The 15,248-nt window shown below is 34.3% G+C and overlaps 1 protein-coding gene across 2 annotated transcripts; it reads right to left on the reverse strand.

Annotated features, from left to right (window-relative positions):
- Positions 1-4: 4 nt before the first annotated feature.
- LOC111794045 (two pore calcium channel protein 1) lies at positions 5-14,390 on the reverse strand. Of its 2 annotated transcripts, XM_023676157.2 has the most exons (23): positions 14,149-14,390; positions 13,028-13,171; positions 12,826-12,933; positions 12,009-12,104; positions 11,156-11,286; positions 10,469-10,529; positions 10,136-10,302; positions 9,218-9,323; positions 8,731-8,808; positions 8,123-8,184; positions 7,130-7,202; positions 6,048-6,113; positions 5,803-5,946; positions 5,392-5,449; positions 5,028-5,135; positions 4,844-4,907; positions 4,484-4,652; positions 3,992-4,056; positions 3,674-3,764; positions 2,629-2,715; positions 1,588-1,665; positions 441-478; positions 5-341 (listed from the first exon to the last, which is right to left on the reverse strand). In XM_023676157.2, the coding sequence occupies exons 1-23, from the start codon at positions 14,287-14,289 to the stop codon at positions 260-262; spliced, it is 2,217 nt and encodes a 738-aa protein (XP_023531925.1). In that variant the 5' UTR covers positions 14,290-14,390; the 3' UTR covers positions 5-259. The 2 variants fall into 2 exon arrangements, with proteins under 2 accessions (XP_023531925.1, XP_086979334.1); XM_087123208.1 differs by lacking the exons at positions 13,028-13,171; positions 14,149-14,390 and adding an exon at positions 12,579-12,728.
- Positions 14,391-15,248: the final 858 nt, after the last annotated feature.

Consider the following 15,248-nt stretch of genomic DNA (forward strand, 5'->3'; position numbering starts at 1 on the left):
GAAATTAATTGCTCAAATCATATTGCAGAGGTCCAAGTTGAATTATCTTAAAAATGTGTTCATATAATGCACGAAATGGACAACCACGAACCAAGCTTCTCGATGGAATAATTACGCACTTGAAGTCGCATTATTTAAAAGATTGGACAACAAAGTCCACTTCTTGATGGAAAGCGAATGAGATGCAAAACACAAGACTAATCACATTCACATTCTTACTGTTACGTTTAAAAGACATCCAATAACACACTAAATTACACTAATCGGAATCCTTTACATCCAATTCTGCACTCAACATATGATGGAGAAGAATGTCAACTTTGCGGCTACTAGTTTTTGTGCTGAAACAAACAAACCACAAAAATTTGTCATGTCAACTTTTCAAGACAACCGGAGAGGATAGATGCATAATGCATATTAAAGCTAGTTAATTTACGTACCCGACGAAACGTCGACGATCCTTTCTACTATCTGCGTCCTGAAACAGAAGAAAATATTTCGATTCATGAGCACAGTTGGTTGGAATTACATATTGTTTACTGGTACTAAATTCTCAAGTCCATTACTCTCCCCCAAAAAATTATAAACAGAAGGCAACTGAACAAACGGTATAACAATGTGGCGTAAAAAGTCCTCTAAATACAAAGAAAGTAAGAAAAGTCAGACGTTGTTCATAACAAGCAGTAAATTGCAAAAAGCTCAGCTACAGGCAACTTAAATCACGGGCATTGACGGTCATGCTTGTCCAGGACGTGTTGTTTGTGGCCGCATGTCCATGTCATGCCGAACCCTTTATTTAATTCCAAGTTGTGTTGCCTTACTAATGTATTTTATGTTTGTACGACTACTCGACGCAATCATGACTCGACTTGCCAACCTAAATCGCCTCAAAATGTACTATAGGGGGGTGTGACTAGTTGTCAACTCCTCCCCTGATTTTGTATAACCGTTTGGAGAAATCACTTCTAGGCTTGTTAGACCTGAATAGCCTCAAAATGTACTATAGGGGAATGCGACTAGTTATCAAATTCTCCCTGCCTGGAAAGTTATATGCTATATAAGCCGTTGTGTTGCCTTTAGCCTACAATTTTTCATTCTTACTTTCAAAACTCCCTTTCAAAAATCTCTCTGCCCCCTATTTTCTAAAACCTTCTTCTTAAACGTGGCCAGAGGCTTGAGCATATGTTGCCCCGCCGTAGGCGACGCGAATACAAATTGGCTTGACTCACTTGGTGTTGAGAGTGAGTGTCACACAATCGCAAAATTCGCTGCCAAGAAAAGTGCGATTGTGCACCATACAGTCTGTCGGTATCATGATAGTTATACTCAACTAGCAGAATTATAATGATTGGCAGTCACGTGGCATGACCAGATCATCAACAAGTTATTCTCGGATAGCAAAACAGAAATAAATTCTCATCCAGAGAAAAAGAGGACAGCGTACATCTCTAAATTCACATATTTAGACTTAATATATGTGTTTCACTGGCATACTTCTTTTTTCAATAATTGTAAGAATTAATATAAATCAATAATTTGCAGTAGTTTTACAATATCCATCCTTCTCAAGGATCAAAAGATACTGACCTGTTCCTGTTCTTCACCATTTTCTGAAGATTCAATATCCAATTCAGCAAAGAAAGCCTCCAAGACAAAAGCTACAACCTGAATCATATCACAATATTTTAAGTACTTTTAGTTTTAACTTCGCTATATAAAATACAATATGCTTACAAGCATGCATTCATCACAACAGAGGAAATTTTGGCAGTGGGTGCATTAAACCGTTGGTAAGTACCAAGTAAAGAAGGTAATTTTGAATTTCCTCATTATAGAAGAAAAGAAAAAGTAACATTGACAAGTAACACGAACCCTCAATTTATTTTCAGTTCAATATTAATATTTCTTTTTAACAATATCCTCCGTGTTGAGGATTGTAGAGAGGGAGTCCCACATTGGCTAACTTAAGGAAGAATCATGGGTTTATAAGTAAGGAATACATCTCTATTGATATGAGGCATTTTGAGGAAACCAAAAGTAAAGCCATCAGAGCTTATGCTCAAAGTGGACAATATCATATCATTGTGGAGAGTCGTGATTCCTAACAATCTACTCATTCAGTATTTTATAAAGGTATTTTTAAGGTTCCCCTTATGATATATTGATGAACGGAAGAAGAACTTTGCTCTCAGGAAGAACCTTTCCCTAAGGCAACACGGACACTCCAAGCTGATTAGAGGGCAGGTAATCTCTCCTCTCCCTCACAAGCAAGCAACTAGACAAAAAGCATAAAGAAAAATAAAGCTGGCCTTCCCCCTCACACAACTTCTCCGAACATTCCTCAGTTGGTCGGTCCCCCATATCGACATACCTAACGTCCAACTAACTTGTCGATGGTGTAATCCCTTTCTTATCCCATCTCTCATAACAAACAGTAATTGGGGGCATAATAGTATTGTGTCAACTAAGAAAACAATCTAGCATGTAATGCCTGGTGTAATCAGATTCCATTTATTCATTATGCAGCATTTCTCAACCAGGAAGTCCATTTATTTGAAGGCCATCATCATAGTAAAGATGTAAACGACGAGGTAAAGTCGTTGTATAAAAATGCGAAAGCAAACTTACCAAATTCAAGAGCAGCAAAACGGTTATTAGGTAGAAACTGATGAAATAAACGTGGCTCCAAATACTTCCTGTTAACTCCTTGTAGCTCTAGGAAGACAAATATTAAATTCAGTAACAAATTCCAGAAATGGTAAAGAAAAGTTATAGTAATGAGGGAAAATTAAAATAATTACTTGAAACACAAGAATGAGGCATACAGTGAAATCCAACTTATGAGGCCAGAGTACATATAAGCAATACTTCGTAGCCACATGGATAATCTTATTAGCATAGAGTAGCTAATATAATCATGTAGGCAGAAAATAATACAGGAATCTTAAAAGCCAAAGAAATTAGGACAAGGATAATGAAACTAGAATAGATGGAAGTTTATAGCATCTGATTTTTATTTAGGAAAAAGTTACTATGATATTACATTACCCTTCTCTCATCAGAATTTTTGTACCATGATTGAGCTTAATTTCTTTTAGTTTTTCTTTTCATTCGTATTAAATCGAATACCAAAATCACTCGGGCATTCAATGTGAGATCCCACATCGGATGGAGAGGGGAACGAAACATTCCTTATAAAAGTGTGGAAACCTCTCCCTAACAGACACGTTTTAAAACCTTGAGGGGAAGCCCGAAAGGGAAAGCCCAAAGAGGACAATATCTGCTAGCGGTGGGTTTGGGCTGTTAGAAATAGTATCAGGGCTAGACACCAGACGGTGTGCCAATGAGGACTTTGGGCCCCAAGGGGGGTGGATTGTGAGATCCCACATCGGTTGGAGAGGAGAACGAAACATTCCTTATAAAGGTGTGGAAACCTTTCCCTAGCAGATGCGTTTTAAAACTTTGAGGGGAAGCCCGAAAGGGAAAACACAACGAGATTAATGTTCAGAGAAATAACAAATGAAATTTGATAGCCATGCTAATCATCTAACAATTTCTATTTTCACTTCTAGATGGCACATAACCTACTCCAAAAGAGAACACCACAGACATATCGCTTTAGGTTGAGGAGTAGAAGCACAAAGAAAAGGGAACTGATAATAAAAGAAGGTACCTGCATCCAGTCTTGCCAGTTTCCCATAACTAGCAAATTGAACAGTGTCACCATGCCATTAGGATAGTCGTTGAAATTGAAAAGTAGGTAGCTGATTCAGTCAAGGAAGTTCTAAACAGAAAAAGTCCTTCACAAGGACAAACTAGAAAAAAAATTAAACTGGTTTTCAATAAATTTTCTAAGCATGTTCCTGCAGCCACAATGACAATGAATTCCTACTTAAAACCCTACAAAAATGGGAATCCAGTACCAAGGTCTTCAGAAGTATGACTAGCCAAAATAAAAAAAATAATAATAAAAATAAACATCTTAGGATACTCATCATCATCCAGATCAGTCTTAGACAAAGCAGGATTTCCAGCGTTAACAAGTCCTCCAAAGACCTAAAAAATGATTTGAGATAAAAAGCGAGGATATTAGTGAAGATAAAGTAAAAGGAGGAAAGATACGTAACCACATGATATTACAATGACAGGAAAAATATACACTGCAAATTGTTCAAAATCTAAACAATTTGAACTATTAACCAACATAAAAAAGATATAATTACAAGAAAACAAAATCATTCCTGAGAACTAATTGTAAATCATTTACAAGTAAAAAATATAATCATACAAATCTGGTAACATGATACAAAACTTAGGATTAAAGGTTATAATCATCAAAACTAACAAGGACCTACATTAGTCAGTTTATATGTTGCAACAAGATGCAATTTAAAACAAACGGAAAAGGCTAATTGTGTATCGCATAAGATTTATATCATTCTTCTATTATCATTAATAGTTCATATAGATTAACATATTTTACCTGCACACCAAGAGTGCAATAAAGACAGAGGACACAGAAAATAGTTCCTAGATATGGCATCAAGCTAGGGATGAGAGTTAAAAAGGTAGCAAGAAATGCTCGATATTGCCGGACATGCATTAGGAGCCTTATCAGGCGTAACATTCTTGCTATCAGAAGGTAGCGAATCCTGTTATCAAAGAAAAGGAAAAACCATGAATGTTTATTATAGTGAGATTAGAAAAGAACTACATACTATACTTGATTTGGAGCCATCAATTTTTTCACTCATTCCGTAAGGAAATTAGACAGCAAGATAATATATGTACGGAAAAATAGATAAGATTTTGGTTGAAATAGGATGGACAAAATTACTCTTACCATTCTCCATTTGAAAGAAAAGTTAGTCCACTAGGTGCCACAAAAGTCATGGTTTCTCCAATCACTGTCAAAATAAAAGTAAAACAAAAATGATCCATAATAAAGTATTAGCAGAAAGAAGAATTAAAAATTCGACCGCCCCCCATCCCTCTCTCACGCGCACATGAAGGTTTACAGTACTTGCCTATAATCCATGTGACAAGGAAATCAAACTGATTTTGGCCATCTCTCCAATAATTCATAAATCCAAACGCGTAGATTTTTAGAGCCATTTCAACCACATATATCCAACCTGTAGGCAGAAAATAAGAAATAAAGTTGCCCAAAATAAGAAAATATACCATAGTAATAATCACTCACATAAATGCTTTTACATCAAATGCCATACTTATGGTGACACTAGAAAGGGGAAGAATGCCTCCAAATCAAACTACTCAAGAAAAGAATTTGCAACGCAATGAACTGATATTTATAACAGACAACTAAGATAATTTTTTGTGGTTTATTTGGAAGGAAAGAAAATAATATATCCCTTATCAAAACCTTACCAAATACAAACTCGAGTTCTTGCCATGCTTTCTGTCCAACATTGTTTTCTATATCGAGCTGAAACATTTATACCAGAAGTTAAATACCTTGTAAGCTGCAATAAATCTTTATTGAACCAAAAATTAGACGTAAAAAATAATTAATTGAATGGAGCTGCTATTGCTTATTTCGATAGATTTGTATCAGAATCCAAAAATTAATTGCATAAATAAAGAAAGCTGAAGTTGGAAGTCAATTTATATAATTTAGACAAAACCTGTTAATCAAATCCTCCATTGTAAAAGAGCAACGTAAATTACAAGGGATAATAAATTCTATGTTTGGAAGATTAAAAAAAAGTGTCATTCATCATATCATGCCAAGAGAAGTTAATTACACAAATAAAATTATTATTTAAGCTTCAGACTTACTGTTGTTTCAATAATAACAGCAACCAGGTTCAGTATGAGGATAAAGGATATAGCATATCCAAATGAGGGGCTCCGCACAAATGCTTTCAACTTTTTTGAAGAAACTGAATCGTAGATCGAAGGATACGCTTCAAACACTGAAGGCTGCACTCATAATAGTTCAGATAAGAAAATTAGGCCCTTATTCCTTCTGTTCACTCTTCAGTAGTTTCTTAAGATTCTTGGGTAAAACTATAAAGACTTACAATGTCCTCCTTCTGAAACTTCAAGGCTATAGCATTGCAAAGATCAGCAAACTCATTCATATTGATCTACATATGAGAAAGGAGTCCAAATAGAATTGAGGAAAAGAAAGAAAATTCATTATAATTCAAAATTATGTTACTCTATGCATGGCTGAAGATATAATCGATCAGTATGTTTATCACAATTACAAACTGAATTTGCAATCAAAACTCAGGAATTAACCATTATTAGGGAACCTTTTTGTAAGCTCCTTTCAGGGCAGGGGTTTGCTATAATTAAAACTTATTGTTCTCAATGGTCTTCCTCATTTTTTGTATTTAACTTCGGTAAATTATCCTTTTGGTCCCTACATTTTTATTCATTGGTCACTTTGATCCGACAGTTTTTAAAACATGCACTTTTAGTCCCTAAATTTTGTAAACTAGATATAAAAGGCCCCTCTTCCAACAAGACCGTTGAGCTCAACAAAATGCCAATGAACTTTTTGTTTGGATAGTTATGTTAGTAGTGGGACCTTTTAAACCTATTTCACAAAACTCGTGGATGTTTCAAAATCTTTTTCACCATATGAACTAAATCATAACAAACTTTAAATTACAAGAACTAAATTGTTACATACTAAAGTTTAGAGGCCAAATTGTGAAAAAATGAAAGCATGAGGACTAAATTGTGACAAAATAAAGTATACGGACCAAATTATGATTCCCACAAGAGTTCAAAGACCAAAAGTATTTTTTAACCAAAATTTAAATTGCATTCAAGGTTCTGCACCAAAACATTTTCACAAATTCAAGTAAATAATGTGGCTTAAAGTTATAACTATCATTCCCATGAAAGTACCAAACTAAATCGTTACAAACTTATTGCTTCAAAGAAAGTTCATAGGCCAAAAGCTGTTTTTTAACCAAAATTTGGAACGCATTTAAGGTCCAGTGCCAACACATTTTCACAAATTCAAGTAACTAATGTGGCTTAAAATTATAACTACCGTCTTCATCTAATGCTAGCTAGGTTATAACTTCAGTCAAGAACAAGAATTCTAACAATTCACGTTTTAAACAGACTTGAGGAACTAATGTACCTTAAAATCACGACTGTCATCCAGCTCATCAAATATTAACTCATAATCATCCCTTGATATCTTCGGCAAAGTCCTGAGGACAAATGTAACAATCTTAATAATGTAAGACTAATCAGCAAGCTATAACAAAAACTAAGATGTCTCCTAAACCAAGCAAACTTCAAATTGAAATTTTCACTTTTCCAGTAATCGTGGTGGACAGAAATGTTTTTTTAAAAAAAAAAAAAAAAAAAAAAAAATCCATCAAAGTTACTGTCACTTAGTCATCAATTCCAGGAGGAGGAATTACGAAAGGATGAGGTAGTCACTTCAGCATCACTTACCATTCTAGCTCCTCAAGGGTCCATATTTTTTTCTTTTACTGACTTTATCTTTATGAAATTAAATCATTTATAAAGTGAACTATGACATCAAATTAAAAGATAGAGCACTTAATAAAGTGAACTATGACATCAAATTAAAAGATAGAGCACTTAATAAAGTGAACTATGACATTAGATCACCATTTTGTCAGTTAAGTTTAATATTTTTTGGTAACGGACTTGGGATAAAATGCAATCGATGAGGGTAGCATTGAAACTAATAAAATATTAGGGGCCAAATTGAAAAAACACCTAAACACTGGGGATTAAACATATATTTAGACTGTAAAGATAAAACTCTGTACTTTATGCCTTTGTATTCAGAGACTAATTCCATGTAGAAACTTCGAAAATAAGATGTTACCCCCAATTCTCAGCAGGTATGATCGTGAAATGTGATCGTATAAAGAAAGAATAAAAATTTCAGCAGGTTTTAGATCATTAAATGAAAACAAAAACCAACAGAAGAATTATAAAAAAAAAATAATAATAATAATAAAAAATAATAATAAATCACTATGAAGTATTATTAGTTTTTCATCAGGCACTTTTGTAAGTATTCCTGACTTTGCTGTAACAACTTCAGAAACAAGCAAGCTAAACCTATAGAGAGATAGATAAGGTATAAAACCTGTATCTGTTAAGTTCTTCAAGAAGTATAAGGCACTGCTGTTTATTGATAAACCCAACGTTCTGCAAAGACATGAGAAGGTAAGCAACATGAAGAATCTTCATCATGAAACTTATGAAGAAAACATGATATTGGAAAGTAACGGGGACCATATTTACCACGTTATTATAGTTCCTTACTAAATTTGATTTTTTTTTTTCACTCCCCTTTTTGTTGCCATCTTTTAAGCATTAGTCTCTTTCATTTCTTCAAGGAAAAGCTTTGTTTCTTGTTAAAAAAAAAAAAACTACGAATAATAATAGCTATGTTCACTTGCTCAAAACTGATACTCTCATTTAACAGTCATTTATATGTAGTTACGAGCTCGACGTATCTCAATCCAGCTTATTAAAAACAGTCGTTCTTTATCTTAATGTATATATTTTTTATGTTTAATAGAAAATTTACTAAGAGAAACTTTCTAGATTAGAATGAATTTCTAGTACACAAACAAGAAGAAAGCAGGAAGATAAAAACTAAACAACTGGAACAAAATTAATAGGATCTATGTGACACCCCGTTAAACCATTGGAAATGCGAACTAGATGGAAGGTGGCCACCATACTTACATCAGTATCCATAAGACTAAATGCTTTGGCCAATATACTTTTCCTCAAGCGGTCCATCTCAGAAATTTGTTTAGCCAGCTAGATAAAAAAATAAGAAAAACGTGAGTCCTTGGGCCTTATAAAAAAGTTAAAATTATAAAAATGCCACTTAACTTTAGAGAATGTTTCATTTTTACCTTTTAACGAAGAAAACTCTTCAAGTGTATTGTTTGGAACACATTTCAAAGTTCAAAGATAAAAATGAAACGTTTCAAAATTTATGAGCATAATTGAAACCTACTCCAAAGTTCAAGGGTATTTGATATAATTTAACCTATTTATAAATAAAGTAAGCAAATCAATATTTGTTGGTGAACTATGGATGAAGCATCTGGGGAGAGAGAAGAAAAAACAGCCTATGGATGAAGCAATAAACGGGCAGACAAAAAGAATACTAAAGCCATAGATAACTGCTTGAACTGGGAGTGCATGGTGAAATAGCATTTACCTGACTCTTAAAGCTATCGTATACAACAGCAAGAATCAAGTTTGTAACGAAATAAACTCCCAACAGCACGTAAAGAACAAAAAAGAGGCAATACCAACGAGATGCCCTGTAAAAGACAATATAAGTCAATGTAATGCTTACTATAGAATGTTGGAGCAACGTTTTTTAAGATACATTGTTCAATTAATAACTTCAACAATCATTGATATAATTCTTCTGCATTTGGTAGCAATAATGACAATGATACTTCATACCACACGAAAATTAATCATGTAACCTCCAGAATATGATTCAACATCTCAAGGTCATGAATTCTATCAAAATCAAGTAATTCTGTCTCTAGAACAAGTATGGTAAACTTGTGGTCTTGCGCGATTTTAGGGATCAAATTGAATGTTCAAATGATTAGATACCACTCGAATATCACAAACTTTATGACCAAAAACCCAGATCTCAAGTCTTAATGGGCTTCCCGGACCAAAACATGCTTTAGTAGTATATGCTCCATCAACGTTCTCCTCCCAACCAGTACAAAATGCAGGAATGGGATAGTGATTAAAAAGAGAGAATAATTTTCCATTACACAAGATCTCAACACAAAACTAGGATATCCTTCCACAAAGCTCTTTTTAGTGCCTGCTTGCTGCCTCGCAGAACATATTATCCTAAACTTGTATCTTGGATTATATAGCAGTATGACAAGTTAATAACCATTTTCAAAATTTACAATCTTGAAAAGAGCTTATCAATACACTTTGAAGGGAATGAGGAAGAAAAAGAATACTGGTCAAACAAGTAGATATATATATATATATATATATATATATATATATATATATATACACACATATATATATATATGTATATGTATATCAATAAAAGCCCTGAACAGTGTATCATTCTAAATTACCCACTTACTTGTAGGCAGGTATCCAAACATTTGGATTATTAGATGTTGTGAACAAAATAAACATTTGATATAATGTGGCTCCAAAAGAAGTAAATAATAATTTCCCCTGCTGTGTATCCTCAAAAATAACGTATGCCAACCAGCTGGAAAACAGAAGAAACAAAAACCATAGAGCCTGCAAGAAAAGTGGCAATAAAGTAGTAAGAGTTGGTAATAATAATTAACATAATACAATGTTAGATTCACAGTTCTTAACATTTTGAGTAAAAGAGAAATAAAAGATGTCATGTAGGTATATCTACAGAAACAGAATATTTATTATGCCAAATTTATCTACGAACCAAAACATTCAAGTATGTGCCAAGCATTCCAGCTAGAATGATGATGCTCTCCCGTAGATGCCTAAGAACCAAATGAAATGGGTAAATTTGTTGTTCAAAAGTAAATAACTATACCATAAATAGGATCAACTCCCACCAATAAGAAACAAGTATCAAACATCAAAGGAAGAGGTAAGTCCACGTCAGATAGATACTACATCTGAATTTTCATCAGCAATTAATAAAGATAAAATATTAGAACCCAATCAAAACTAAAATTTTTCCCATTAATACATATTCTCAAGCCTACAGAGAGTAATTTTGATGGTCATTTCAAATATCAAGAGATCAAACAACTACAAAAATTAATATTACACAGAAATTTTATCTTTAAATGAAATGTATGAAACTCCTTTCTTTTCAATCTCCTCAGCACATCCGACACTATTAAGTGCTTATTTACACCTTGTATAATTACCTGGCAATTAATATGAACTAACCAGTCCATGTTAACACACTAAAAACAGCTATCCTGAAACAATCAATTGTCAGAAGTACATGTAAACTCGTTTCTAGGAACTAAATTACTTGTTGATATAAGAGTAGATGCAATAAATTCCCTTGAATTGGATGCTACTAATATCTTCAAGTACATACAATGAAGTCAAATAAAAAAACAAGCAAAATAAGAATCCTGTCAAGAAATACCTGATATTCATGATGAAAAAGACAACTCTAATATATGGTGCAACTCTGAATGGAAGATAATCAAAGGCCACTGGCGACAAATATAGGGTATAAATGAGAAAATCGGCCACCAAAATAATTAAGCATATGACCTGGAGAACGAGGAAGATTTAGAATTAATTTCTTAAAAAGCACAACATCATAGCCACGAGAACCCTAAGCACAACATCATAGCCACGAGAACCCTAAGCACAACATCATAGCCACGAGAACCCAATAGAGTAGTGGCAGTTCATAATGACTTGCATTTAGAAAAGAAATAAAGATACTGTATTTCTTCTATATTCAAACCAATACAAGGTCTTCTTACACAGAAGAACGATCATCTACCATTAAGGAAAGAATATTACAAATATAAATAATAAATATAGACCCATAAAACAAACCTAACAATGCAAAAGAATAAAGGAAATCCAACGATAATAAAATATGATAAACCACCATTTCATCTTTTCAGCAATGTAATTCTGAATGTTAAGTTCAATTTCAGCCTATCTAAATAATTCAGTTAAGGCAATAAATGTTACATTTCTGATCAATCATTTTAGTCACTTCACAAACTTTTTGTCTTTTCTAAAAGACATTCATCTATGCATAATTGCCAAGCTCAAGTTCGATTCGCGTATAAGAAGACAATAATTTATGGGAACACTTTTGAGATTAGACATTAAGGGCATAAGGAAGTTGTCTGCACGCTCAAATTACTCGGAACATTGAAAATTGAATGTTTTCCAACAACCAAGTATCAAGCCTTCCAGTTCAGTTAAATTACTTTGAGGATATCTATCAAACAAAAGAGACATTGAGCGAGTACCTTCAACTGGTTCAAGGGATTTTTCCAATAAAGCTGGGCTCCTTCAAACGAAATTGGGAAAAAAGTGTGTATCATGAGTATTATGAGAGTCACAGCCTGCATATTGAAAGTATAAATTCGATGAAACAGAAAGTGAGTAAAGTGAAAAAGTGGGAGATTAAGAAGACTGAAAAACTGCACAAGATTGCTTTCTCTATGCATGGTGGTTCTTAGAGATATAGATAATCTGAAAAATTAACATCTATCATCACCTGAAGAAGCTTTACACATTGAACTGTTTCTGAATATTGATTGAGCAAACCAAGAAATTTCATTCCCGTTCAATTAAAACATGAAACTTTAAAAATAAAAAATTAAAAAAAAAACTCAACATAATGGCTTTTGCTTGTAATGGAATTGAATATCACTTAGCTACTTATAGTATCGAAGGTCCTCTAAAAATATAACATTTTCAATGAGTGAGGTTCCGCCAACAGTAGAGCTTAACATTAAAAGCATCTGGTTGACGAGCAAAGTAAACAGCATGAAGAATTTTTCTACACATTTATATTTGCTATTATAAAGCAGCACCTCATTCTTCTCCAATATCATAATTTAGTTTTTTCTTCGGCTTATGTGCAGTAGCTTTCATAGATATAACTCATAGTGGCAATTGCAAGGACGTGTAGGTACTGAAACTACTGAGAGAATGCAGTAATGTAATTCTACCACCACCTATCCCTACAAAACCATAACATGAGGAAGTCTAATTCGATTGGAGTAAAAGTAAGAAGATTAAAGAGATAATAATATCTTAGTTTATTTAGATTATTCTTACCTCATATATAAGAGATTCAACAGCTGTTAAGTAAGGCAACTGCCCAAGAAAGAAATACTCTCTGTCGTTACAAGAATGCGTATCGTGTTTGGAGCACCACAAGGGTTTCTGCAGATGTTTATGTATGTTAAAAAATGAATGAAAACTTCTTTTCACATCTGAAAGCAAAAGGAATGTTAAAAAAAAAAATGGAAGAACAAACCTCAAAGAAATTTAGGACTATCAGCGCAAAGAAATTTACAGACCAAATCAAATCAAATTTAATAAAAATGAAGTAGAGCTTTGCAGCACTCTGAAAGTTCGACTGATCAAGGATTTTCTCGGGTATACCAACGCCATCTTCAGCCTGCAAAATTCATTCTCCATCAGCAGTGACCAAAATGTTCTGTCGGCCAAGGTTCAAAGTAAGACTATATCATTTTTTCCATCTCTGAAGGAATCCTTGTTTCATAGATAAAGTTAATGGTTAGCAGTAATAGTGAGCTTAATTAATAAATATTTCACACAAAATTGTACCGTTTCAAAGCATAAAAACAGAGATGAGAACAAACACTAACAAATAAGAAGAACAGAGTCAGGGAAACTGTAAATGTAGGGGCAACATTTTAGAGAAACATTCATTTTGCTCTTTCCATTCTAGCATTTATCAGTCCTCGAAGAAATATAGTGAATTAATGAGTTGAAGGAATGCATATGTAGCCAAAAGCAGAAGATCTATTTCGGAGAAATCCTGGCATGTTTGACAAGAAAAATAAGTAGACAATATACCTTCTGTTAAACTAATGAAATATAGAGATGCCAAATAGAAATTATACTCAGTTTTTCGAATAACGAAAAGTAAGACCATCGATTCTCAGAGAGAAAAGTTCATAACGGGAATTGGAAACAGGATTGGAGCTCAGAGGGAGGGAGAGAGCATATCAAGGAATGCCGACTTTAAAAACATTTTAAGCTGGAAAACAGGAAAACAAATCTTCAAAGAAAAACTACGTTCAGTTCCAAAACAATCTCACCACTAAACCACTCCAGCACCAAGATCATAACGAAAATCACTCTGAACTAACTTCCAGGACACTGAGTCAAAATTCACAAAACCATATCTCAAAAGGAGAAGCTCAAGACTCAGATTCCATGAACCAAATGTCAAAACAATCCAAAACAGATCCCAATCCATCACACTTCAAATAGCCAGCTATAGTCAAATTAACGAATCAAGGTTCACATTGTTCACTCAAAAGACAAAAACCAGAGCACATTTCAACGCCAGTGAAAGAAAAAAAAAAATAACACGAGCGAGAATCAAATATGGCAAAAGAGTCTAACCAGATCCACAAGTGCAGCAGCTCTTTGGTACGCAGAGCCATAAGCGATGGCGTCAGAGCGGCGTTTGAACTTCACATGAGGAATCTGACGTCGGGAGCTGGAGCTGCTGCTACTTTCTACACCGAGCAGAGATTCATCCATATTCTTCGAGGCACGTCGAAGACTTCACAACGAACTGACTGATCTCAGAGGGAAGAAAAGCGAGGCAAATTGGGAGTTGATCGGGGAGCTTCAAGTTGGCATTATTATATTAGAAACAAATTGGCTCCACTGAACTAGACATCGTTGAAACTTGGAATTTACGGGATTGCCATCCTACTGGAATGATGGTGACATGGCAGGACAGGGTGGCATGCCACGTGTAATTGTGGATTGGGGACTGTTTAACTATGTAAGATATTTTGCTTTTCTTTTGATGGACAACTCAACCAATCATATCATAAGCTTTGACCTTTAAACTAAATGACTCACTTATGAACGATAGTTCTTAATTTAAATATAGTTCAACTAACATGTTCGATTTTTTAATTCTTTGTTTTACATTTTAGAATAAAAAAAATGATAGTTCGACAAAAATATGATGTGAAAGGCGTAAGGCGATTTGTAGTTCGAGTTCACTTCTAGTATATACTGTTTACTTTGGTTCGTTACGTATCGTCATTAATCTCAGGCGATTTGCAGTTCGAGTTCACTTCTAGTAGATACTGTCTACTTTGGCTCGTTACGTATCGTCATTAATCTCACAGTTTTAAAACGTGTTTACTAGAGAGAGGTGGGAGGTTTCCACGTCTTTGTAAAGAATGTTTCATTCACCTCTCCAACCAACGGATCTTACAATCTAATATCTTGGGAGCCCAACGTCCTCAGAGAGGTTTCCACCTCAGCGTCCTCGGAAAAGTTTCCACACCCTTATAAAGAATGTATCGCTCCCCTTTCCAACTAACGGGGAATCTCACAATCCACTCTCCAACCAATGTGGAATCTTACGGTCCACCCTCCTTGGGGCCCAACGTCCTTGCTATCACACCTCCCGATGTCGGACTTTAACACCATTTATAACAGCCCAAGGCTACGCTAGCAAATATTATCCTCTTTGGCCC

The sequence above is a fragment of the Cucurbita pepo genome, chromosome 4 (genome assembly GCF_057944985.1).
Source record: "Cucurbita pepo subsp. pepo isolate OVF chromosome 4, ASM5794498v1, whole genome shotgun sequence".
NCBI classification, from domain to species: Eukaryota; Viridiplantae; Streptophyta; class Magnoliopsida; order Cucurbitales; family Cucurbitaceae; genus Cucurbita; species Cucurbita pepo.

Excerpts from the sequence above, each read along its gene's own strand:
- LOC111794045 (XM_023676157.2), bottom strand. The coding sequence starts at position 14,289 with ATGGATGAATCTCTGCTCGGTGTAGAAAGTAGCAGCAGCTCCAGCTCC. Across the intron at positions 10,303-10,468 it reads GCACATACTTGAATGTTTTG|GCTCTATGGTTTTTGTTTCT; the intron begins GTTCGTAGATAA and ends CTTTTCTTGCAG. Across the intron at positions 2,716-3,673 it reads ACTGGCAAGACTGGATGCAG|AGCTACAAGGAGTTAACAGG; the intron begins GTACCTTCTTTT and ends TTGTCTTCCTAG.